We start from the raw sequence: 27,196 nt of genomic DNA, 5'->3' as shown, positions 1-27,196 counted from the left end.
GGGAGGGTTTCACATTGCCTACCCCTGCCTTGGTGGAAGGAGACATATTGCTCTTATTATATTTTAAAAAACATAACAAAGAAAAAGGCCAGGTAGCAGAACCAGTGCTCTTTTGCGGCTGCTAGGCACTTCTATCCAGTCAACATCATTTAAGCGAAAGTAGCTGCCTCAGAAGGGTGAGGCAGGGACTCCATTTATAAGAGAATAATGAGTTTTGCTGCTGCTTCCCTCACCCCTAATTTCCCTCCTTTTGCTTCACCCACACAACCTGATTTCTGAGCCTTTGTGTGCCCGTACCATGGATGACGGACAGGGCTGAATTCTTTGTGTGGGGTGTGTGTCTGACTGATACAAGACTGCTGGAGACTGATAATTCCCCTCTTAGGTTTTTGTATGCCTTTCCTTAATAGCTCCTCTGTATCTCCCACCTTACAGGCAGGCAGGCAGGCAGCGATGTTCTTTTTGCCTGGGTTGGAACAGGTGTTCCTGGCCTGCTTTCGTAATCACCAATGCTATTGAAGTGCCTCTTAATCTTTCTCTCTCTTTGCTGGTATCGAAACCTAGATAGGGCTTTATTTCGGATGTAGCCAGGCAAGGGTGTTCCGTGGCCCTAATGAGCTTCGGGAACATTTCCTTTATGTTTCAAAACCTCTCCGAAAGGGCTACGAAAGACCTGCAAATCAAAACAACGAGAAGCCCTGTAAATGGACTTATCAGGCCACTGACTATTTTCTCATGCATCACTCTGACACAGCAAAGATGTTGACTTGAATTACATTTATTTGTTGTTGTTGTTTGTTTTTGTTTTTAAAATCACAATTACCAGGAGATTCAGGGCTTCATAACTGTGTGTTCTGACAAGGGAGAAATGATCTGTATTTTCGGGTGTCTGAGCAATCTGCATGCCATCCTCAGCCCCTTCACTCACGGCGCAAAGCAGTCGGCAGAGAGTTCCATTTGCTCATTTTGCCCTGTCTCTTGTAATCATTAGAGGTTATTACAAGCCGCAGCAAGCTCCTTGGCTCATGGGCCTGCTTCTGCCTCTGAAATATAGCGTTCATTGACAACATGTGGCATGTGAGCAAAGGTCTTCCAAAGGGCTGTTGCTACAAGGCACCGTGAAGTTGACTTTAAAGAGGAGAAGGAAATGCAAACCTCGGCTTATCATTTCAAGCTTTTCTTGAGCTGTGATTAGATAGAAAACTGCTTCCAGAAATCCATTTTTCTGCTCAGGTCCAGATTAAATATTTTGATAAGTATTTCGTAGAGCAGGATAAGTATTCTGTAGAGCAGGGTCATAGCCCAGTTGCGCTCCCTGGTTTGCTCCTGGCAGTGTGCATCCTTTTTTACACTGTGTGCCGAGAGTATCTAGAGACACCTCCAAACCATTCACCTTGGCTTATGTCAGATCTCTGCAGTAGTCAATGGAGGCTGGTGCACTGGGGCTAATGGGCCACTGTCCTTCCAAGCTCAGCCAGCTCCCACCTGCCCATTGTCCTACTTACATGCAGTCCAGAGGCTGGCCCTGCCTGTCAACTTCCTGCTTCTCCATCTCAGTGTTTCCCCTTGAAGAACTTAGGAGAGAAGTGGATGGGGACAAAACTGGAAAGAGTTGGCTCCACCCATCTCTGGCTCTGGCTCCACCTACCGTGCAGGTTCCCTTCCTACCAGTCCCAAGGATCACCACCCCTGAGAATAGCTTTGCAAATCTGCACCCTTTCCTGAGCAACAGGACATGAAGGTCAGCCTTGAAAGGGGCACTTTGTAGTGGAAGAGAAAACACTACAGACTTGCTTGGCATCTGTCTGTCTTGGCAGACAATGGAGGAGTGCGCCTTTGCGGGTGAGGTCAAGCTGCTGGAAGGTTGCAGGCAGTGCCTGCTGTGGCTGTAGAGACTGATATGGGAGAGACAAGTTTTGTTGCAGCTGGGGCAGATGAAGGCGTCCAGTTGTGCTGCTGCAGATGCACCATGGCGTTTCTTCTCGTAGGCAGAGAAGATTAGTCTAGTTGAAGTCTCATAGATATTAATTGGATGTCAGTAGCTATACAGTAGGCATGCATGGGGTTGCCACTAGGTCACTAGCTTCCTCTGGATTGGGGCATAAGGTCTTTGTGGCAACCTGCCTATTCATAACAGCACAGGCATTACAGTTTCATTGTAATGCCTGTGTGCTGGTCCCGTGGGTTACCCGTGAGGCGAGGTCCGAGTCCAGTCCGAGGTCGAAGGTGCAGCTGGGTGCAGGGCAGAGAGTCGGGTGAGGTCAGGAGCTCCGGCAGGAAAGCAGGACAGGGTTCAGGCAGGAACAGGAAACCAATGATGTTGCTCCCGCAACCTGGGACTGGGCGGGCTGGCCTTTATCTCCTCTGAGTAATAGGGCGGCCCCGATCCACAGGTGACTTGCCTCTCCTGGCCTGGAGGCGAGCACTCCTCCTGCGGGAACTTAGTTCCCTCCACCTCTCTGCCCTGAGCCTCTGCAGCTCAGGAGAGGCTGGAGGGTTACTGGACCCAGAGGCAACCTCAGCTTCCCCTGACATGGCTGAGAGTGGAGCACCTGCAGGCAATGGGTCCCCCCTCACCTCAGGAGCCAGAGCAGACTCAGCTGGTGCCTGCACCTGAGGATCCAGCACAGGTGAGGACCCTTCAGGTTCATGCCCCAGCCCTGGCTCAGCTGGTTCTGGAGGTGGGGAATCCTGTGCAGGCTGGGATTCCTCGGGTTCAGCATCCGAGTCCGAATCCCAGGCCATCACAGCCTGTTTACTTCTCCCCCACCTGCCACTTACCTACCAAGACCTGGATTGCTCATTTTCAGTTCTTTTTTCACACTCTCTCTCTGCGCCTGAGCAAGCCAGTTTTAGCCTCCTGTGTTTGCATGTGTGTTAAAGAACATTCCAAGGTGACTTTGACAAAAGACCAGCCTAATTGGCCAATTAATGTTCCCCGTTAATGTTGAGGCCCAAGGGAGACCCACTTTGTGCAACAGAACAGCATGGTGCGGGAAATAATACAGTTGTACTCCACAGAAGGTCAGGGGATATTTGTCAAGCGCAAGTTCTGTACTAGCATATCTTTCTTCCAGCACTACCTGGTCAGCCATTTTCTGGCTGTCTCCTTACATATGATTTTTCAAATAGTGACAGGGAAATAGGATGGAGCAGGGCCTTCCAATGCTGTGTGTGTGTGTGTGTGTGTGTGTGTGTGTGTGTGTGTGTGTGCATGCCTGCACATGCATGAACATACCCCTTGCATTTTGGGAGGAACACTTGCATGCTGGGGAATACAAGGAAAGTAGGCTGACTACATATCCTGTTTTACAGAGGTCAGTCCTCTGTTTGAAGGCATCTTTTACAAGAAGGGAGAGGAGGGCCCCCTAGGGGTGTCACATGAGCTCATAGTGGGCACGTGCGAGTGCCACGGGCCGGGCGCATTGGGGGGGCATGGAGGGTGAAGGAACCCACCAGCCCAGAAACAAGCTCCCTTGGCCACGACGCCTCACAGGGTCAGGGCCGATGGAGCTCTTTCTTCTACATGCTGGCAAGCAAGGAGGCAATACAGGTACAAAGGACAGCTCCCAGGTAGCAGTCAAGTTGCCTTGGCAATAGGCAATCACACATCAACAAATTCAGGTCACACAGTTATAGTTGGTTGGGAGGTCTTGCACAACAGGCCCACTGGAAAGTGTGGAATACCACTTGTCTTGATATAATGTTGTTTTAACTTCCCTGCAAAAAAAAATCAGAATTAATGCTCATTAAGTATAGTGGTACCTTGGTTTACAACCATAATCCGTTCCTATGGTCCGTTTGTAAACCAAAACAGGTTGCAACCCAAGGCGCACTTTTGCCAATGGGGCCTCCCAAAAAATCTTGTTCGTAATCCAAAAAAAAATTGGTTGTAATCCAAAAAAGGTTGCAAACCGGGACACACCAACTTCTGGGTTTGACGTGTTTGTAATCGAAAACGTGCGCAAACCAAGACGTATGCAAACCAAGGTACCACTGTAGCCAACATCATCTAATCTCCCTAAAAACAAATCCAGTGGAATACTCACTGAACAGGTTGTCTGGAAGCGCCCAGTGTCTTGCTTGCTGTTTGTGCCAAGTTCTGCCTCCTCTCCAAGGACTGTGAATTTTAAAGGGCAGGAAGCATCCTAACTGGGATGCGCCACATTGAGTAAGACAGGTCACACTGATGGTTCCTTAGGTGTGTCTTTAGCAAGGGTTGTTGGGGATGGGAGGTGAAGACTTGGGACAGATGGTGTGTCACTTCTCAGAGGGTTCGTGCTTGGCAGTTTAGATGATCAGCATGTCACTGAGTTCTTGGTTTTTTAAACAGTTCATATATAGCAGATTTTAAAAGCTTGGAAGCTGGAGCTGTTCAGTCCCACCACCACCCATTCTGTCTCATTCACACAAACTAGCATTACTTAAAAGAGTAAACAAAACACAAAGAGGTCTTATTGGCAAACACTTTTTTATTATTACAAAGATGTCTACAGATCCTAAGCCTACACGGCAGACTTGAGTTTCTCAGGGCTGCATTCTACAGCAGAGAGAGAGAGAGCCCACAAGGAACAGGAAGGGGTGGAGCTTGGGAGATTAAGAGAAAGCCACAAAGTGTGTTTTCCCCTATCTGTTAGTCTCAACCCTGCCCTCTGCTGGCTGGAGGCCTGCAGGGTTGCTTACAGCCAACAGAAGTCTCATCTGCTTGGTCCTGGTCCAGGAACAGTTAGGGTCTCTTCACATCAGGTCTGGTACTCGGGTTTTCTTTGGATAGATTTATATGACTACAGGGGTTGAGTCACTGCTTAAGTCTAAGAATTTGACATCAGGCAAAACCAGTCAGTTCTCTCAGGTCGTTTGCCCTTTAAACGTCTCCTTTCTGCTTGTGGCACATTGAAGGCTAGATGGATTACATGGGTCAATGCGCTGGCAGGTATATAGTGCAAATGTAGGTGGACAAGAAGTTCAGCAATGTAGCATTCGTGGCTCATGCTTTGATCGCTTTTCCAGTGCAGCGAAATATACAGTTAACGTTTCAATAAAGTGATTCACTAAACATGATTCACTGGAAACAAAAAAATGCCATCCACTTTTTCAATGCTATGCAGGACATCCCAGATATTTCAATCAGCTTTCAACTGGACTGGATATGGTCGGATTGGCTGCAGACTGGCTAACTTCTACAGCCAACACTAATATGTAAGTATGTGAATTTGCTGGTGCTTTTAATTATGGGGTCTGTCTAAGCTTAGTATTGAGTCCAGATATCTTTTGAAAAATTTAGTCTGGCCATTACAATCACTGCAATCATGTTGTTTCCCATTGAAAAAAAATACAGTTTCAAAACTTAGCAACTTTCAAGAAATGCAACAGAGAATTATCGGTATTTTGTGTTTTACGTGAATAAATGTATTATTATTCTGCTTCTCCACCAATGAGCATACAGCCTGTTTCTCTTCCCTGCCCCTTTAAACCTTACAACCTCCTTGCAAGGTAGGTTAGACTAAGAGATAGTGTCTGCCTCAAGGTGGCTGCATGAGCTTCATTGCTGAGTGAGGATTAGAACATGGTTTTCCCTGAGCCAAGTCAAAACCTTTATTTCCTACATCACTAAGCCTCACTAGATAGAGGTAAATATTTTTATTTCCTCTAGGATTGTGTGAACTGGTAACTTGTAGGTTCCTTAATCTGCCCTCTATTTACACCTCACACTTGTATCAGTCTTGTAATTCCTGTTGTTGTTAATTAAACTTATTCATCACTTCTTTTTAAGCGACTTACAACAAATACATAAATAGCACATGCATTAAAAACCAGCACAAAGCAAAGCAGAGAAAAATCTAAAACACATTCATGTTTTTAATAGGCAGGACTGAAACATCCCACTCCACTAAAGGAGGCTATGTTATACAGTGGTACCTCAGTTTATGAACTTAATTCATTCCGGAAGTCCATTCTTACACCAAAAACGTTCTTAAACTGAGGCGTGCTTTCCCCAATGAGGCTTCCTGCCGCTGGTGCCCTTCCACCGGTTGGCTTCTATTTGTCTTCCAGGGCAAAGTTCTCTAGCCGGAACACCTACTTCCGGTTTTGCGGAGTGCATTGCCCGAATTGTTTGTTAACAGGATTGTTCTTAGGCTAAGGTACAACTGTAGTTAAATCATGTGGGGGAGGGCATTCTGTTTATATCTTAACCAGGTCAATAAAATATGGGCATTGCTGTGTTTCAGGTTCACCTATGAAATTGCTCCAGTGTTTGTACTTTTGGAATATGTCACCTTAAGGAAAATGAGAGAAATCATTGGTTGGCCAGGAGGTGCTGGTGATGGGATATTTTCACCTGGTGAGTGATCTTTTTAAAAAACCTACTTATGTCTGTAATGTATGATGTACTTTGCAGTCTGCAAGATTCAGAAGGGCGCTCGTTCACTCATAATCCTGAGTATCCTTTCCTGGGTACATAAAAAATGCATATTTATGGCAGTCCAGAGACATGATTATTAAAGACATTAATATCTGTCCCTGCTGAATACTTCCTTCTGCTTTGTAAACAGCCAAAGTGGCAGTCTGGGGGGAAATTAATCAGAAGAGACATTTGTCCGGTTCTTCTGTTACATTAAATATTTTTGAAGTGTTCTGAAATGAAAGAAAGGAATTACAGCTATTTTATTTAATATTTACTAATGAGGTAGTGGTGCTCTCTTGAGCCTTTTAGTAAATAGGAATAGAAACACAAATATCAAGGAAAATGTACTCTCTCTCCTGTCCTTAAATCCAAGTTGCCCTGTAAATTTGTGTTTGGTTATTTTGCTTCTCAGGCAAAAGCAGCCTCTCAAAATAGTTTGGGGCAGCCTTCTCCAACTAGCCTGCTGGGGGAAATCCTACACTATGTAGGATTTTCCCCCAAACTGCAGGTTGGGACAGCCAGTGTGTATATAGATATTGTTGGACTCCAACTCCCATAAGCACCAACCAGCGAGGCTGATGGTCAGGGATGATGGGACTTGTACTCCAACAACATCTCAAAGGAATCATGTTGGTTATCTGCCATATGGGACTTGACATTTGACCAGAAGAAAGAGGTGTCCAGACATGGAAGGAATATCTGGTCCCTCACCAGAGAAAGTCAGTTTCCCAATGGGACAGTTTCCCCCCATTCATTCCAATGGGAGAAGTACAGCTAACTAGGCTGGAATCAAGCCCAATTGTATGTATGTATGTATGTATGGGCAAGTAGGGTATTTCCAAAATAAATATGCAGCCACAGGCACTTGGAAGTATCTAAAACAAGAATGGGGAATCTTTCTAAGTCCAAGAGCCATGTTTCCTTATGGGCAACCTTCTGAGGGTTGCATGGCAGTGTTGGGCAAGGAAAAGAAGCCACAGATGCAACTTTTCCTTAGTATGGTAGGCTACATTCCAGCCGTGCAATAATGAAAGGTTTCCATGCACACACCGCATCTCTCCATTCTCTGTCTAGGGAAGAAATAGGCATAATAAACATGGGTGGCGCTGTGGTCTAAACCACTGAGCCTATTGGGCTTGCCAGTCAGAAGGTCGGCGGTTCGAATTCCCACGACAGGGTGAGCTCCCGTTGCTCTGTCCCAGCTCCTGCCAACCTAGCAGTTCAAAAGCATGCCAGTGCAAGTAGATAAATAGATACCGCTGCAGCTGGAAGGTAAATGGCGTTTCCATGCGCTCTGGTTTCTGTCACGGTGTTCCGTTGCACCAGAAGCGGTTTAGTCATGCTGGCCACATGACCCGGAAAGCTGTCTGTGGACAAACACCAGCTCCCTTGGCCTGAAAGTGAGATGAGCATCGCACCCCATAGTTGCCTTTGACTGGACTTAACTGTCCAGGGGTCCTTTACCTTTACCTTTTTATCTATAATCTCAGTTCAGGAACACATGGCCTGGGGAGAGTCCCAAGGGCCAGACAGAGTGGTCTGGAGGGCTACTTTTCACTCCTGGGCCTGAGGTTCCCCAGCCCTGTTCTAAAATGTTCTAAAATGCAGCCCAAGGTCCAATCTACTGTAGGCGGACTCAAGGACATGCTCAGTGGGTTTTCTCCATAGCGGGTGGGAAATGGAGCAACCTAAGATCAAGCCAGGCCCTCTATATGAGAAATGTCTCTTGTTTTGAAAAAGTTGCATGACCAGTACAGTTTGTGCTTAAAGCTTTTGTGCCGTTATGAATAGAGGAAGTAACGCTGTATTACTGTGGACTCCAGGTGGTGCCATATCTAACATGTATGCTATGTTGATTGCACGTTTCAAGATGTTCCCAGAAGTTAAAGAGAAAGGAATGGCAGCTATTCCAAGACTGGTTGCCTTCACATCGGAGCATGTAGGTGTTTTCTCTTTCAACCTTTTGCTAGCCTCACTTCTTTGCTGATAAAACCAGGCTCCTTCAAACGCCCCTTGGGGAAAGACGTAGTCATTTTCCTACTGTAACATGAGAGTCCTCTGTTTATTTTCTGCATACAAATGAGTTATGAGCTCCTTCTGAAATGTGCTGTGTCGGTTATGTTAGGAAGGTGTGTTTTTATGAAGCTGTTGGATCTCGTGTTGACCTTTTTTAGCTTCCATTTATGTCCATCTCATCCAGCCTCCCCCAACATGGCGCTGTCCATGCTGACCACACTGGCTGGGACTGTTGCTGTAGTCCCAAACATCTGAAAGACGCCAAGTTGGGGAAGACTAGACTAATGTAACTCCTGTGGTGTCGAAGAAAAAGACAGCCATCTGAGAGCATTTAGCAACATCAGCACTTCAGAGTTCAAAGCTCTTCCACATATGCTCTGCCAGCCCTTATTAAATTGCATTCGGTGGTTGACTAAACACCTAATCACCGAACAGTCAAGCTATAGATGTTTAAGGTCTCCACGCAGAACTTCCCATTCATTTCACCAGGGCTTGCAAACAGAGCCTCATTTGCACAGGAATAAGGGCTTGCTGGATTGTTCCCCTAGGTGCTGCTTCATGATTCTTTTACAGCTGAAGAAGTGAAGCTGCTGTAAACATTGCAAAAATAACCCATGTGCTTTTTCAGAGTCATTTTTCTGTGAAGAAAGGAGCAGCAGCCTTAGGAATTGGTACTGACAGTGTGATTTTGATCAGGTGTGATGACAGGTAAGCACAGCCTTATGAATGACAGCAGGAATAGCCATTCTTTGAATGCAGCAGAAAGAACAATTTTTAAAAAAAAATCAAATGGCCTGTTCATGTAATATAGCCTTGCCCTGTGTTGGGCTAAGGAAGCTCTGCCACATAGATGCTGGGCATTTTTCAGGGAGTTCAAAAAGTGGTTTATAGCAGGTTTGTTGAGCCAAACTCATGGCCCCAGGGCTGTACCAGCAGAGTTATATATTTTGTGACCTGCACAATACATTTTTGGATTGCCGAAGATCTGTCAAGCACCATGTGGACATTAGTTAGTGAACTGTGAGTTCAGGAGCAAAGGCCCTTGAGTACATCAAATGTACTAAAAAACCATAACTCTGCATTCAGTCATTTGAAGTTTTCCACCCACTTCATTATGGATAAGTTGAGATTCACATAAACATTCAAATTTGCAAAAAACAAAACAAAAGTATACATTATTATTAGTAGTACTGTACTAAGAAACAGTACTATTAAACGCACCGGGACGCGGGTGGCGCTGTGGGTAAAAGCCTCAGCACCTAGGGCTTGCTGATCGAAAGGTCGGCGTTTCAAATACCCGCGGTGGGGTGCGCTCCCATTGTTCAGTCCCAGCGCCTGCCAACCTAGCAGTTCGAAAGCACCCCCGGGTGCAAGTAGATAAATAGGGACCGCTTACTGGCGGGAAGGTAAACGGCGTTTCCGTGTGCTGCGCTGGCTCGGCAGATGCAGCTTTGTCACGCTGGCCACGTGACCCGGAAAGTGTCTCCGGACAGCGCTGGCCCCCGGCCTCTTAATTTGAGTCAGTTGCAAACCTCTTCAACTGACTCAAATTCAGTTAAGGAGGCAGATCATGGAGGGTGGAATGAATCGCTTCCCAAGTGGCTAGTTAGGTTTATAAATGGTGGGTAGATCTTTTCATAAATCACTATCTTATCGAAGTTAACTAACCTGAGTAGCGGACGGAAAGAGCTAATAGGAAAACGCTGGTATTTTGATTTCTTTTTTCCCTTTTCTATTGCAGAGGCAAAATGATTCCATCTGATCTTGAAAGGAGAATTGTTGAGGCAAAGCAAAAGGCAAGTAGATTTCCACCTACAGTCAGTAATCTGTAGGTGTATAGGAAAGCATACCATTTTGGGGAGTGAGGCAAGGGAATTGCCTATGGAATTTCAATCATTGTTTTAAAAGTTGAGTCGCCTTATAAATCTGCACACAAAGATTCCCCACCCCCACCCCGCCCTTGAAATGAGAGCTAATGATAAGTTGGACCAAGGCACTGAAAGAAACCTGTCCGAAAAATAGACTATTCCGAAATAACGTAGGCATCACAAAGTGATTCACTGAGTGTGCATGTGCAAGAATGTTGGGTCACCCCAACTCTTTTGAGCTCTCTCCATCCTCTAGTCTAGACCCTGTGATTGTAGGAGGCGCAGGCCCATTGTCGGAGAGCATGCATTTTTGCATGTAGAAAGTCCCACATTCATTCTCAACAATTTATTAAAAAATTGAACTGTCTGGTTTTCAACAAACTGTTTCTTACACCGCCCAGCTGAGGCCAGAAGAGTGTAAGTCACTCGTTCAACAGAGTTCAGAATTGCAAAGTAAACCTAGCCTTTCCAGATGTTCATTTTTACTCCCTGCCAGGAAAAGCCTTATGCAAAAGCCAAACATCTGGACACATTTTGTCACCTTAGCAGTTTGCTGCCACCTGCAGGCAGAAGCATTGATGACATAAGCAAATTACAGTAAAAGGAGGAAGAGAGAATGTCGATGGGTCGTAACATTGGGCTTATCCACACTTAACTTTTGCTCCACTCTCGCCAGGCATAGATCTGGGCTTAAAAGCTGCATGTCTGAGCATTGTGTTTTTTTTTTGGTGGGGGGGGGGGGTTGGTAGAGCTTTTTGTCCCAGAGTTTTCCCTACAAAAACCTGCTCTTTAGCGCTCAATTGGGTTTTAAGCAGATTGCCCTTTGCACTGATTGAGATTTAAAGAGCAAGTTTTCACAGGGAACGCTCTGGAGCAAAAGAAGAAGAAGAATGTGACACTCAGACACATAGCTTTAAAGCTTGGACGGTTCCTTGAAAGAGCGGAGGAAAGGTCAGTGTGGATAAGCTCATTTGCTAAGTGTATTATAGGGCAGTGTACCAATAAAATAAAATAAATAAAAGGTGTCAGTTTCTGTCCCTTCCAGCATCTCTAGATAGGACTGGGGAAATAGTCCTGCCTGAAACTCTAGAGAGCTCTTGCCAGTCCGTGAAGGAAGAGGAAGCCAAGATGTGCAAGTGGCAGTCTCTTCTAACATCTAAGCTTTGCTTGGCAGCATAAATCAGGCATGTTTCTTAGATGTTGAGTCTGTGATTACTGGTATGCCTCTCCCTAATGATATTGTTTCACGCCTCCCCAATCTCTGCTGAGTGGTGCATGTGATTCCAAGGATCTCGGGTGCTTATCTAGGGTTCGTGTTTCCTTTTGGGAATGAGGCACAGCGGAGACTGTGGTGTCTTTAGGATATATGGTTTATTTACACACATATATACCACCTGAGCCTATGATGGAGGTGTGGATAGCATTACGCCCCAAGAGGGTCTTATGCTTCTCCCATAGGTGCAGCAGTCTTGGGTCTCAAAGACAGAAAAGCAGTCATGCTCTCTGTCTCTTTGTTACAGCCTATCACAGCCAGCCAATAGGATGTTCGTCCCGTCCCCCCGCCTTCTTCTTCCTTCTCACAGCTAACAGACTCAAACAATTTCCCTGGCTTATCTCCTCCAATCCAAAACCCTACACCCTTTAATCCCTTTGGTCTATGTCCACTAACACACACTGAAGGAGAGTCCCTACCCCTCCTGGTCTGGTATAGTTTTCGCTCTCTTGAAGGCTTTCCTGGTGAGTTAATGACTCGGCCATTATCAGCTTTGTTCCTCCACTGACCCACACTCTCAGCCTGGCTTGGCTTGTTAGCATTAAATGCATCCAGCGGTGTATGGCACAGTTTAATCAAACCTTGATTAATTCTAACTTTCACTAAATCTAGGAATAACTAGGAGGATTTGGCACCCAGGAGTTTTGGGGATCCTTGCCTTCCCCCAAAACTTTTAACAGTATTAAGCCTCCATTCCACGCCACTTCCCAACAGGGCTGTTGTGACTGAAAGACGCTCAATTTCAGAAAATAGTCTCTATGTCTAAAGGAAATTTTCTCCGCTGGAACATTTTCCTGTTGTTGTTGTTGTTGTTTCCTCCCTGCAGGGATTTGTTCCTTTCCTCGTGAGCGCCACAGCAGGAACTACGGTCTATGGGGCATTTGATCCACTTATAGCTATTGCAGATATCTGTAAAAAGTACAAGATCTGGATGCATGTTGATGTGAGTACAGAATTACAGTCTAAAAGGACTGAGCTACAAAACAGTAAGGTGGCAGAGCCAAAAAACCATGCTGTTCACTGTGGAAATGCATTTCCTAGCAGAATCTCTGAAGGATGTTGAGAACCACAGATTCTGGAAGCTGTCAAGGAGAGCAGGAAGTTGTGGGCCATCTCATTTTCTTTGTCCCTAGTTTTTGATATTCAAAGCTATATTACCTCGAGCTCTTGTGGTTAGTAGCAAGTAGTAGGCCCATCCTATACGAATAATAATAATAATAATAATAATAATAATAATAATAATAATTTATACCCCACCCTCCCCAGCCAAGACTGGGCTCAGGGCGGCTAACACCAGGTAAAAACAATTGATTAAAATACAACTTAAAAACAAGATTAAGTACAACATTAAAATGCAGCCTCATTCCAGTAGAAACTCAAATCAAAAACTTTTTGGGGATGAAAACGTCAAATCTTCACCAAGGCCAACTATCCAGGCTGGTCCTACGTGGGCCAGAAAAAAGCCAGGGAAGTCAGGGAATGTGACTGTTTATTTACAAACATTAGAAAAGGCCACTAGATCTGGCCAAAGGCCCATCTAGGCCAGCATCCTGCTCTCACAGTGGCCAAACCCGTAAGCCGAATTTGTGTACAACAACGCTTTCCCTACCCAAAAACTGGTATTTGAAAGCCTACTGCCGTCAACAGTCAGAGCTGGTTCAATTTAAGCAGCTGTGTAACTTCTGCTAGGTTGCTAGGTCATGTGACCAAGTTGGAAAGGGTTTGGAACAGGTGTGAGTGCACCCCTGCCCCACTGTGCCCCCATTACTCCCTTGTTGGGGGTCTTGTCTTGGCCAGGGGTGTAACATGGGTGGGTCTGCTGGGGCGATGGTGTGTGAAGAGGCTGCAACAGGCATGCATGCCCCAGACACAGTGAAAACATGCTCTGTCGCTGATCTTGGCCTCAGCTAAGCCAGCTGCCCCAGTGTACCGCTAACTGAGCTGGAATGAGGGACTTGAACTGGGTTAGCCCCAGCTAAGCCCAGACTCAGACAGAGATTCACCTGTTTCAAACTCCACTCGTCCCAGAAGATCTTAGGTGTTGGATTGCTCCCTTGCTTTTTTAAAAATAATAATAATAAAGCTGGGAAAACAGCTTATGATTTATCAGGGCTTCCTCCTCTTCCGCCCACTGAGATCCAGTGTGGTGTGTGAGATCCAGTGTGGTGTAGCGGTTAAGAGCGCTGGACTCGTAATCTGGTGAACTGGGTTCGCTTCCCTGCTCCTCCACATGCAGCTGCTGGGTGACCTTGGGCCAGTCACACTTCTCTGAAGTCTCTCAGCCCCACTCACCTCACAGAGTGTGTGTTGTGGGGGAGGAAGGGAAAGGAGAATGTTAGCCGCTTTGAGACTCCTTAAGGGGAGTGATAAAGCGGGATGTCAAATCCCAACTCTGCATAAACATCCACACTCCTCCCTGACCATTGGTCCTGTTGACTAGGGCTGGCAAAGTCACAGGTTCCCCTCTCCTGTTGCAGCACAACTTTTGTCTGCATAGAATTGACAAAATGCAAGGGGATAGTCACTTGAATTGAAGGGCTTAAGGTATTTCTTTCTTTTCTACAGCCACTTAAACCAACGACGTCATTTCATCATGTGGTTGTAAATTTCAAATGTGCACTTGGGGAACATGTTTCATACACTTCCCCTGTTTTGAAATTTCCTCAACAATATTTTTTTGGCTGCTTCCCTGATCACACAAGGAGAACATTCAGAAGTGACTTGTGGGCTTGGATATTAGAGCCTTGAAATCCATACGACTGAATACAATTATTGCTCTTTCTTTTCTTTTCCAGGGAGCATGGGGTGGTGGGCTGCTGATGTCAAGGAAACATAAATGGAAATTAAATGGTGTCGAAAGGTAGGGATTATGGACATGTCATTAAATATCACTTATGTGCTGCAGTGACTGATGGAAATATTATTAGACACTACTCATATGCTGTCTTGACTGCCACCAAAATTCCTGCAAATTTAAAACCAGTCAATATCCTCTTGTCAAATGTAGCAGCAGAAACTATTTTTCAAGTTCCAATCATTATTAAAATATTTGACCAAATATTTGCAAAGCATAAGAGCCTGCTGCTGTTCCTTTTACGTTGTTGTTGTTGTTGTTGAATTTGTATACCACCCTTCATCCAGAGATCACAGGGCAGTTCACAACATAAAAAATACAAAATGAGAACACAAATACATAATAAATACACAATAACAAATCAATAACCCCCCTCTCACAAACACGTTTAAAATATTTAGCCAAAGGCCTAGTTAAAAAGAAACATTTTCACCTTGTGCCTGAAGATATGTAATGAAGGCACCAGGCGAGCAACTCTGAGGAGAACATTTCACAAATGGGGAGCCACAACCGAAAAGGCCCATTCTCATGTTGCCACCCTCCAGACCTTTTGAGGAGGAGACACACAAAGAAGGGCCTTAGATGATGACTGCAGGATCTAGGTCTGTTCATATGGGGAGAGGCGATCCTTAAGGTATTGCGGTCCTGAGCCATTTAAGGCTTTATAGGTCAAAACCAGCACTTTAAATTGGGCCTGGAAACTACGGTAATTGGCGGCTAATGCAGTTGGGCCAAGATTGGTGTAATATGCTCAAACTCTGTGGCTCCGGTGAGCAACCTGGCCGCTGAATTCTGCTGATGTTTCCCAACCATCTTCAGAGGCAGCCCTGCGTATAATGTGTTGCAGTAATTTAACCTAAAGGTTACCAGATCATAGACAACAGAAGTTAGGCTATTCCTGCCCAGACAAGGGTGCAGCTGGGCCACCAGTCAAAGTGCCCCATGACATCCAGACACAGGGAACTGTGGTTTGTTTGGTTAGTGAAAACATGCCAAGGTACCACTCTCTCATTAACCATAGCCTAAACAACTATGGACTTGTAAAAAGACATTCACTGGAAAAGCTCCAAGCTGAAAAATCTCTGTCATTTCTAAGGAACATTATCTGTGCCAATACATTTATATTAACTGTTACTGGATGTTCGTAAAAAGCCTGATTATGGCATGAAATAATGACTCTACATTACTTTATTTTTTAGCTTGCTTGGCTTATTTTCAGCCTTAATGTTCTGGCCATACAAGAGCCGCCTTTTTATTTTGCTTTTGCTGTTTGCATTTTACGCCTCTGTGAATGCAATCCGCCATTGCTGCACCTCATGTTAAAGTTTGGTTGCTGTTCTAGGGCCAATTCTGTGACATGGAACCCACACAAAATGATGGGGGTCCCGCTGCAGTGCTCCGCTCTGCTCGTACGAGAAGAGGTATGTTTACATCCATATTGACATCTTTCACCTAAAAAAGAATAATAAAAAATCTGTAGTCAATCTGAAATCACAAAATAAAATTAAAAAATGGGTGCAGTGGTTGTTGCCTAGAAATGGGGATATCAGGAGGTGGAGTCAGGCATAGATCAACAGTAAAACAAAAAGCACCCAATGGCAGTGAAGTTAACTCTTTATTCAGAGAAACAGAACAGCTTGGTCACAGGAACCCTTCTCAATAGTTCTTGCTGTGAGGACTAATGTTCTCCACCTTCTCCTGCTCTCCAAAGCTCCTCCTCCAGTTCCTTCCACAGCAGCGTAAGGCTCCTTCACCCTATCTTTCTTTTCCCAACTAGTATGGAATATTATGGGGGATTCCGTGATGGGGGCACTATGCTACTTTAGCAGACGAGTGAATATGAGAAGCAAATGGGGCTTCCAAAAGGTTCCTAGCTTTCCTTACTGTGGATTTAAGAGCTCAGCGACGCACAGTTGGTTACTAGGTACTCCCATCTTCACAGCAGCCAGGACAGGAAAAGCCAACGTGGTGTCCTCCAGATGTTGTGGACTACAACTCCCATTATGCCTGACCACTGGCTGTGCTGGCATGGGATGATAGGAGCTGGAACACAACAGTTTCTGGAGGGTGCCCCATTGGGAGCCCCCGGTAGGAGGTGGGAGCCCCTGGTAGGAGGTGAAGCAGATAATAGCACATATTCAGCTGAATTGTTTATAGAGTTGGGGACGAGGGTAATAGCTATAATGGCAAGAATATATTTATGTGATGATGTTGCAAGCAAGTCTGGGCTATGTGTATGGAGCCTGGGCTGCCCTCTCGGCCTCACTGATGTGGTCACAAGGAAAGCAGAACAATACATTTGGCACCAGCTTGGCTGCAGGAATTTCCAGAAGGAGGCGTACAAGACTTCATCTTAGGGACTCCACTCCAGATTTGTGTAGAGTTTGCTCCTTCTTAGCCTTTTCTTCTCCCAAAGGTGTCCCACAAGCATGGACGAAAATAATGCTCTTAATATAATATAGTCTAAAGATACAACTGAGACTCATAATATAGTCTAAAGATACAACTGATGGCCCCTTCGGCCAGCACTGGAGCCTGTATCCTTTGCTTAGGAAACCTTAGGGAGCCAGTGTGGTGTAGTGGTTAAGAGCGGTAGTCTCGTAATCTGGTGAACTGGGTTCGCGTCTCTGCTCCTCCACATGCAGCTGCTGGGTGACCTTGGGCCAGTCACACTTCTCTGAAGTCTCTCAGCCCCACTCACCTCACAGAGTGTTTGTTGTGGGGGAGGAAGGGAAAGGAGAATGTGAGCTGCTTTGAGACTCCTTCGGGTAGTGACAAAGCGGCATATCAAACCCAAACTCTTCTTCTTCTTACAAAGTCAAAGAGTTACGAGGCCTTCACACACACACATCAACTGTTCCTCGCAGCACAGCCAAGGATGGGGAATTGTTTGCAAGCGCTTTCTTGAATCAGTAAAACTTCCCTGTTATTCCACTTGCCCTTCAGAGTGTGTTTGCTTCTTTAAAGGGCCTGATGCAAAGCTGTAACCAAATGCACGCTTCCTACCTCTTTCAACAAGATAAGCACTACGACCTGTCATACGACACTGGAGACAAAGCCTTGCAATGTGGGCGCCATGTTGATGTCTTCAAGCTATGGCTGATGTGGAGGGCAAAGGTGAGTATTTACAATGGAAGAGGGAGCGAGGGAGTCAGAAAAAGAGAGGGGAAAGTAGATGTCTTATTTCCCTCAGAGAGGTACAATTCCCAAATTCCCAAAGTTTCCTGGAAAGAGTGACTCATCACCGTTTATTATTATTATTATTTATTATTATTAGCAATATTATTAAACTTATTAGCTTCTTTACAACTCTCAGCATCCTTAGCAAACTACAGTTCCCAGGATTCTTTAGGGGAAGCCATGACTGTTTAAAGAGGCCTGATGCTGCTTTAAATGCATGGTATGAATGGGGCCTTTGCCATATAAAGTGACTGGTTGGGATTTTGTACTGAGGTATATATAGATGGGTGTGCAATTGTGAGCATTATTGGTTGAACAGCATAATATCTTAATAGGTTTTTTTTATTTCATTATAAATGCATTGTATTGCATTTGAGTTCTGTTTTGTATACCGCTTTGCGATTCTTTTGAATGCAAAGCAATTAAGAATTTTGCTAAATACGTAAATGCTGGTTGCTAGGTTGCTAGGCAACTACGGCTGAGCATTCCTACAAGAGCTGTCTCTGGGTAAGCCACTGCCCTCCCTAACACGATCCTTCTGTGCGTGAAATAAATAAAAAGCGCAAACCTGGGAGTGAACAAATGAATAATAATTGGCAATTCACCTTTCAGCCATGAGGAATTGAGTGCCACTTTCAAGCTTCGAGCCTGTGACATCATGGAGCAGTTGCTGCACCTCGACTCCAGCCAATTTGGCAGCCTAACAATTCTGTTTTAGCGTAATCAGGCTAAAAGCTTTCGAGAACGACAAGAGGATTTTGTTGTATGAATTCTTAAAACTAGACATGGCAAAACTGTGACTAGAACACCTGCTTCCATTTTATGCAGCAATTAGGAGCGGGCGTAATATTGATGTGGGGAAAGGAAAACCAATTATAAATCTGTTGTTTTCTAGGGGCATATTTGTAAAGACTCTCCGAGGACCAGCTTATTTTGCAGTTTGGAAATATTGCCAAATATAATGCTTCCTGCTGAGTGGTTTCAGATTCCTCCCCCAAGATTTCCTTTAAGATGAACAAATTCATTTACTACAATGGCCTGCAGGAAACACACATTTCATGCGGCTGTAGATGTTTTTGCCACCCATTGTTGGCATCATCTTATAGCTAACCTTAACCAGGTTGCCACTGCTTTAAGTCAGGTGTGCATCATTTTTGATCCAACAAGGAAATGCACACCATGTCCCAGTTATAGAGGCCTTACAGCTGCTCCATAAAGCTCCTGGTTTCTCTGTATGTGGATGCAAAAAGAGGAAATGAAAGGAATGATCTAGAACCTAGCAGCACCATAACACAGAGCTGGTGGTTCATGAGTTATGTAGGCCCGACAGACTGAATGAAATCAAGGTGATTTAACTCATTGATTTTATCCACTCAGGGAAAGAAGAGGATGGTTTAAATCAAGTTTCACCCTGACTACATTCATATACCATAGTTTTTGCTCTATAAGTGTGATGGCCTGGGATTCAGACTCGGATGCTGAACGTGAGGGATCCCAGCCTGCACAGGATTCCCCACCTCCAGAACCAGCTGAGCCGGGGCTGGGGCATGAGCCTGAAGGGTCCTCACCTGTGCTGGATCCTCAGGTACAGGCACCAGCTGAGTCTGCTCTGGCTCCTGAGGTGAGGGAGGACCCATTGCCTGCAGGTGCTCCACTCACAGCCATGTCAGGGGAAGCTGAGGTTGCCTCTGGGTCCGGTAACCCTCCAGTCTCTCCTGAGCTGCAGAGGCTCAGGGCAGAGAGGCGGAGGGAACTAAGTTCCCGCAGGAGGAGTGCTCACCTCCAGGGCCAGGAGAGCCAGATCACCAGAGGATCGGGGCTGCCCTATGCCTCAGGGCAGATAAAAGCCAGCCAGTCCCAGTCCCAGGTTGCGGGAGCAACATTGTTTGTAGCCTGTTCCTGCCTGCATCCTGTCCTGCCCTCCTGCCAGAGTTCCTCACCTCACCCGACTCCCTGCCTTGGTCCCCGCTTCAGCTTTGACAGACAGCCTCCATACCGCACCCTCGACCTCAGACTGGACTCGGACCTCGCTGCATGGTTAACCCTCGGGACCAGCACAATAAGACGCACATTTTCCCTTCCAAAAATTAAGGGGGGATGTTTGTGCGTCTTATGGAGCGAATGCAGGCTCCTTGGCTTCAGCGATAGCAATGCGAAGCCTCCGAAGTGCAGTGGGAGCACTCCCGCCGCGCTCCGGAGGCTTCACGTTGCCTTCGCTGAAGCCTGGAGAGCGAGAGGGGTTGGTGCGCACCGACCCCTCTCACTCTCCAGGCTTCAAAGATAGCTGCCTGAAGCCTCCGGAGGCTTCGGGTTCCTTTCGCTGAAGGGTAGGTGCCCCTTCAGCTAAGGCGCAGTGCCCCTTCAGCTAAGCGGGAGGAGAAATGAAAGGGGCTCTGTTTCTCCTGCCACTTCGCTGAAGGGGCGCTTTGCAGAGAGGGGGAGATTATTTTTTCTTGTTCTCCCCCTGTAAAACAAGGTGCGTCCTATGGTTGGGTGCGTCCTATAGAGCGAAAAATACAGTATTTCTCGAATTGTGGAATTAAGGGTTTATGTTCTGTGATCTGTGTACATAAGTAAGAACACAAAAGGATGCATTCTAACTATGCCTACTCAGAAGGAAACCCTACTGGATTCAATTGGAAAACTTTCCCCAGAGCTTTCCAGGAGCTTGAGCAATAATAAATACAATATGCAGCCTGCTGCTTTTGCTACTTTTTAAGGAGGACCTTGAGCGAGGCCTCCTGTAAGTGAGCAGAGAGGGTTTTAAGGTGGGAAGTTGTGCAGATACCCTCCCATTTGTGATCTTCAGTTTGGTAGCCTATTTCTGATTCCCATACAATTCAGAGACCTCCAGCATCCCCTGCTAATAGATTGCTGTATATTAGAGAAGCAGCACCCTTCAGGTCATATGCTGGTCTGTTGCATAAGGATTTGAACAAGGCAGTGCCTGCTGTGATGCTTTTTTTTTTTTTTAGTGCATCCTCCAAAATCAGAAAAAATAAAAATATTTTGTTCTCTTCTGATTGTAAATTTCTTCAGGGGTTCTTGTAGCCAAGCGATATATACATTTAACAAACCTAATCCTCCGTTCCTCTCTCTTTCTTCCTTTGTTCCAAAGGGCACTGTAGGATTTGAAGCACACATTGACAAATGCTTGGAACTTGCAGAATACCTGTACAACAAAATAAAGAACAGAGAAGGCTTTGAGCTGGTGATTGAGGGAAAGGTGTGTGTGTTTATTTTAACATAGCTTTGAAAAGCAAATCCCTCCACACTTACCTAAGAGTAAGCATCACCAATCGCAGAAAGGCAGACTTCCAAGTAAAAGTACATTGGGATTGCACTGCTCCAGAACATCTATTACTACACCATTTTATAGATTGGGGATTTTATTAATTTAAAAGTCTGCCCTGTACTTGCTAATCATAGAGATCAGACCAAGGGACTGTTTGTCAAGTAATCTTCCCACCCAGTGTGCTAGAAGGAATCGACGTAAGCACTAGCAGAATGATTACCATGCTGATTTATGAATCAGTTGCAAGATCAGTGTAAGGAGCCCAGAGAGCACCTGAATTGACCAGAACATCAATCAGCCTTGCTGCCTAGCAGGAAGACAAGAGTGCAGGCTTCCCATAGGCAACTGGTTGGCACTGTGCCATTGGCCTAATCCAGCCAGCTCGTATTATGCTCTTAGGTTGTAAATCTAACCCAGTGAATACATATGTGTATTCCCTGTTACATTAAAAATGTAAAGGACCCCTGGACAGTTTAGTCCAGTCAAAGGTGACTATGGGGTTGTGGCGCTCATCTCGCTTTGAGGCCAAGGGAGCCGGCGTTTGTCCACAGACAGCTTTCCGCGTCATGTGACCAGCATGACTAAACTGCTTCTGGTGCAACGGAACACCGTGACAGAAACCAGAGCACACAGAAACACCATTTACCTTCCCGCCGCAGCGGTACCTTTTTATCTACTTGCACTAGTGTGCTTTCGAACTGCTAGGTTGGCAGGAGCTGGGACAGAGCAATGTGAGCTCACCCCGTTGCATGGATTCAAACTGCTGACCTTCTGAGTACAGGCACCACAAGTGATACAGTCAAACCTCAGAACTCAAACAGCTCCGTTGCCAAATGTTTCAGTTCCTGGATGCCGAAAACCCAGAAGTGAGTGTTACGGTTTTTGAACGTTCCTCAGAACTTGAACATCCAACGTGGCTTCCGCTATGCAAAAACCTAGCTGTCAACCAATCAGAAGCCACGCCTTGGAACTCGAACGTTTCGGAAGTCAAACGGTCAGCTGGAATGGATTATGTTCAAGTTCTGAGGTTTGACTGTAGATCTAATTGATGTCAAACTATGGACACCAAGGGAATTAAAGGAATCCATAGGAAAAATCAAATCTGCTCTTGAAACCCTACTATATCTCAGTCTCCTCTAACTGGCAGTGGCCCTCCAGGGCTCCAAGAAGAGATCTTTCCTACCCTTGATGCCAGATCTTTTTAAGTGAAGACGCCAGGGACTAAAGCTCAGACATTGTGTGTTCAAAGCATATGCACCCATCACCTTCTCCCAGTATCTATTATCGCTGCCACGTTAGGTTGGATCCAACATACTTGAGTTGCACTTAGGTCCCATTGAAATCTACAAGTTTCAAAACCTGAAACTTGGAACATTTCAAAATCAAAGTTAGTCATGGCTATGTGAATACCCATTCATTTCAATGGGAAACAAGTTTAACTAGCATATTCTGAATCCAACCTGTTGCTACTGCTGAGTGCAGAAGGTAAGTAAACAGCACAACCCCATGCATGTTTACTGAGAAGCACTTCTCACTGGGTTTAATGGGGCTTATTCCCTAGGAATTTCTACTGGAGACTGCAGCCTAAATTTATTAGTGGAGGAGCTGAGGTTCAAAAAGGTTGAGAAACAGCACCCTGCTCAAGCTTGGGGTTGTTGGTTTTTTGTTTTTGATCTAGTGTCATAGGAAGAGCTGTGTGTGGGAAAGGGGAACGCATGGACCTTGTGGCAATTGAGTTGCTCGTGCAATCTAAGATGTTATTTTCTTTCCATTAGCCTCAGCACACAAACGTTTGCTTCTGGTATGTGCCTCCCAGTTTACGAAATATGGAGGATAATGAAGAAAGAATGAACCGTCTTTCAAAGGTAAAAAGAAGAAGACAATGTGCCCATTTCTATTACAGAATGCACTTTCCCCCTTTTCAAATGAGACCAGACTAGTCCACACCTGCACATTTTCGCTCTATAAGACACACCAGGCCACAAGACGCACCTAGTTTTTGGAGGAGGAAAACAAGAAAAAAAATATTCTGAATCTCAGAAGCCAGAACAGCAAGAGGGATCGCTGCGCAGTGAAAGCAGCAATCCCTCTTGCGGTTCTGGCTTCTGGGATAGCTGCGCAGCCTGCATTCGCTCCATAAGACGCACACACATCTCCCCTTACTTTTTAGAAGGGAAAAAGTGTGTCTTATAGAGCAAAAAATACGGTATATGAATTTGCATATGAGCAGCAGTTTCGGTCTTTCCCATCCCTTCTGTGTTTGCCCCTGCTTTCTAATTTGTTGGCTCAGTATCTCTGTATCAGGGAAACTCAATTTACAGGCAAAAAGCACTGAGACTGGTGTTGTTTGGGGTTAATATCATGTGGACTGCACAAATTAAATGGGAACGCAAACAGCTGCAAACACACAATAATCTCCAATGCGGACAATCCCTAAACGGCATTGGTGGCCAGATGTCCAGCATGAACTCAGATCCCTTGCAACTGAAGAGCGTCCCTGATGCAGTTATTGCACAAGGCTGCACAGTTTATGGGAGCTTGGGTTGGTTGCTGAGCCAAGTAGGACAAACGCTACACTGGTGTAAACCCAAGAAGTGGTAGCCAATGAAGGGAGAGACATAGAATGTGGTCATATATCAGAACACAGGTCACCCAATAATGTTGAGTGGGAGGGGAGATACACGGAATGTTGTGACATCAGAACACAGGTCAGCCAATGATGTGGCAGGGGAAGGGAGAGCAACAGAATGTTGTGATACAGGTGAGTTCTGCTGGATGCTATAGGGAGAGGACCGCATGTCTAGCTTGCCCCTAAGAATATGCTCAGAACAGAGGCAGTAGAATATTAATTTTGTTTTTCATACTGTGTCTGTGAAGGTGGCTCCAGTTATTAAAGCCCGAATGATGGAGTATGGGACCACAATGGTCAGCTATCAGCCCCTGGGAGACAAGGTCAACTTTTTCCGCATGGTGATCTCCAATCCAGCAGCAGCTCACCAAGACATTGATTTCCTGATTGAGGAAATAGAGCGCCTTGGGCAAGATTTATAATTGTGTGGTCTTCCAGACCCTTCTGAAATGTCTCTCTAGGTAGACAATTAACTTGTCACAAACTGTGGTGAATGTATTTGTAGTTTGTTCCAAAGTGAATCTATTTCTATATTGTGCCGTCAAAGTAGAGTACAATTTAACACTTAAGAACATTGCTCCTCTTTAAAAGTATTTTTCCCCCTCCCCGTTGAGTTTGTGAATATTTCCCAATTAGAAAATATAAAAAGGCTGCATTCAAACAAATCCAGAATAATGAAATGCTCATGATTCCACCCTCCAAATTTTAGTGCAGTTAGTAAAAGTGATAGTTTGCATTAAACGTAGCCAAATTTGCCCCCAGACAGTCACAGAACACAGTGAGGGGCATTGTAAAGCATAAAACAAAAAATGCTTTCAAATAAAGAAATGTTGCCTTTTTTGTCTTGGTATATTAGAACAGAATTTCTAATTTCCATACATTTCAGATGTATTTAACTACATATAATTTTACAAAAGAAATATATATATATATTATATATATTAAAAAGATCCTATTTTGTAAAATATAGATTTTTATTTTCTATGGGTTATGAAGACTGCAGGGGCAAAAAATAGTAATAGTAGATATTAAGATCCTTTATTTTCCTTCAGAGAAATTGCATTGAATGCTTATTTTGAGACAGAAGCCCACATAAATTATCCAACAGAAATGTCTCTGTTCTGCTTGTCACTTTACATCTCCAGAGTTTAGTACTACAAAAACCTCAAGAGATTACTGCAGCTCTTCAACAACAACACAAGATCAATGACAGTGAAATTATAAAATCTTTATGATGTTTCTCAAGTGGCCTATCTAAGCAGACGCACAATCATCATAGAAAGTGCTACCCACGACTTAACATGGCGTTGTATTTGGAGTCTTCTCAATAATAATAATTAAAAGGTCAAAGTTCAGATTAGTTGCTTGTGCCATCAGCATTTTAATGAGCTGCAGGTAAAGGAAGCCTAAAACTTCTTAACATAAGTAGACCAAACCATAGGGCTTACCAGTGAGGGAGCCAAATTGCTGGGTTGACAGCTATGGGGTGGAGTAAATCTTGGAACCATGTGGCCAAAATTCACCAAAGCAGCCAACCAGAATTCCTTTGTGCAATCCAACCTCTATACAAAGATCAACGTGAGGTGACATAGCTGCAGAAGCCCCTATAATTTTTGCCCTACCATTAGGCAGAGTGAGGCAGCCAGTTTCCAGTGCCATGAAAGGGCAGCAATTTGGTTTGTTGTTTAATTTATTATGGTTGCATTTTTCCCCAACCAGGGAGGCAAGAGAGAATTTGGGGTTTTTTCTGCCTCAGGTACCAAAATAACTTCACCAGTCATGGGTCCTATGCACCTTGACACTAACATGGGGTTGGAGAAGCATCAGCTCCTTTGCCTCGGGCAACAAAAGATCTTGGACTGGGCTGTTGGTCCTCCTTCAAGCCACTCTCTGCACTTATGCAGAGATGGAGGGTTGCAAGATATGAAGGAAATACCTTCGAATACACATAAAGCACTTTAGCTTTACCTCTCTGCAGTTTCAGGCACCTCTTCTGATTATGAGGACCATTTTTATGGCATATTGAAGGCCCACCAAGACTTTACACTTGCAAGTTAGGCCATGTTGCAAGCAGGCAGGGTGGGGGTGGGAAGGAGGGAGGAAAATTCCATCTACCTGAATTTCACATCTTGGAGTTGTCTCTACTTATAACACTGGCCAAGTTTTGGGTTTTAGCTTTAACTAGGATCAACATGGCCACGTGGGTTTGTAAAGCAATATTGTTTTACGCTCTCTCAAAATACTTGAAGTAAACCAGTGCGATGTCGTCAGAATTGATTGAAAATACTTAAATTTTTTGGTACTGGCTCATTGTAGCATTGCAAAATAGAAGAGCAAGGAGATGAAGCTGTGTCTGTAATTTGTGTTGCCTTTTAAATTATATTGATAACAAGGTTTTATTTTTATTTTTTGTCACCTCGGACTGAGGCTGTGCACTTTAGACTTAAAACTGTACAGTGTTGCCAATCAAACATGTATCGCTGTATAAGCTTGTACAATATATTAACTGAGCCGTCCTTAATTGTGTGGTAGCGGTATTGAACCTTGATATTGTAAGAACTGCATCCGTTCTAGTTTCCCTATTGCTCACCTGCTTCGGATCACAATCTCTTCCACCCTAAGCTGATTCCTGTGAAATGATGTTTAACTCTAGACATTTAATGCTTAAGAGTTGGAAAGTGAACAGCTCTGCCAATGAGATCCCTACTCAGATAACAGCAGAGACTATAGAGGCCTCTGTGCATAATGGCTTCTTCCTTCCATTCACTTCATTGGAGAACAGCCGCAGGATTGGGGGGAGGGGGCAGCCAGAGGATCTCCATGAATCAGGACATTTGAGGACCACCCAGCAAACTCTGCTGCTGTGTAATCTCCATTTAGTTGGTGCTACTGCGGCTTCCACTGAATGAAATGGACAGTTGCATGGCAGTCAAACTTGGGGTAACAGCTAGTTTGCAACACACCAGCCAAATGTTCCTGTTGCCCCAGGGGCAGGGAAGGTACAGGGAGCAAAGGCAAAGAGGATTTATAGGCCTGGGTTACATCTTGCATGTGATTTTTTTTTTAAAAAAAATCATTTGTTTGCTTTGCTTAATAAAGCTAATTACGGTCCGTGTAGATATTACTTGTGTGTGCCGATCTGAGATCTTCAACTGGTGTTTTCATGTGGATAATCACCAGCAGGATTTTCTTTTCCATGTTAACTCTGTTTGTTGCATCTGAAGGGGGGCGGGGGGGGGGGGAGAACTACATGGCAACCTGTTCTTCTTGTATTTGATTAAAGTATTTTATCTGTGATGTCACTCAGAACCCAAATAAAAAGTGTAAAAATGTGGCTGACATGTCTCTGCGGGGTTTCCACACACCCCTCCCTCCCTTTTCATTACCGACCTGGGAGATCGCAAGAAGCAGGAACATCTTTTGTGCCATCTCTCACCAAAGGTCAGGAGGACTAGGGAGCTTTATTGCAGCTGTCACCCGTTGTCAGGTTGCTGCTTCAGCACATTTTCTATTAAATGTGATAAGCACAGAAATAATGGGACACTGTCACAGGCTCTTGATTCCCCTCTTATCTTTATATACATAAAGTGGTTTACCTGTTTCATTATCTTATAAGGGGTGTGGGATCACAAATAAAAGAAAATGTGTTTTTTGTAAAGGAGAGGAAAACCTGTA

General features: G+C 44.8%; 1 protein-coding gene across 3 annotated transcripts in view; it reads left to right on the top strand.

Moving 5' to 3' along the window:
• GAD2 (glutamate decarboxylase 2) overlaps positions 1-26,855 on the top strand; it is a 39,545-nt gene extending 12,690 nt beyond the window's left edge. For all 3 annotated transcript variants that reach the window (XM_083467501.1, XM_083467500.1, XM_083467502.1), the window contains 12 exons: positions 5,109-5,199; positions 6,231-6,343; positions 8,230-8,345; positions 9,051-9,130; positions 10,164-10,218; positions 12,390-12,506; positions 14,359-14,423; positions 15,760-15,838; positions 17,385-17,534; positions 20,716-20,823; positions 22,668-22,757; positions 23,770-26,855. In XM_083467501.1, the coding sequence (XP_083323627.1) occupies positions 5,109-5,199; positions 6,231-6,343; positions 8,230-8,345; positions 9,051-9,130; positions 10,164-10,218; positions 12,390-12,506; positions 14,359-14,423; positions 15,760-15,838; positions 17,385-17,534; positions 20,716-20,823; positions 22,668-22,757; positions 23,770-23,943 (1,238 nt within the window). In that variant the 3' untranslated portion in view covers positions 23,944-26,855. The remainder of the gene's footprint in view (positions 1-5,108; positions 5,200-6,230; positions 6,344-8,229; positions 8,346-9,050; positions 9,131-10,163; positions 10,219-12,389; positions 12,507-14,358; positions 14,424-15,759; positions 15,839-17,384; positions 17,535-20,715; positions 20,824-22,667; positions 22,758-23,769) is intronic.
• Positions 26,856-27,196: the final 341 nt, after the last annotated feature.

Source organism: Podarcis liolepis (genome assembly GCF_965112155.1).
Source record: "Podarcis liolepis genome assembly, chromosome: 12".
NCBI classification, from domain to species: domain Eukaryota; kingdom Metazoa; phylum Chordata; class Lepidosauria; order Squamata; family Lacertidae; genus Podarcis; species Podarcis liolepis.
This window is presented reverse-complemented; position numbering and strand designations above follow the sequence as displayed.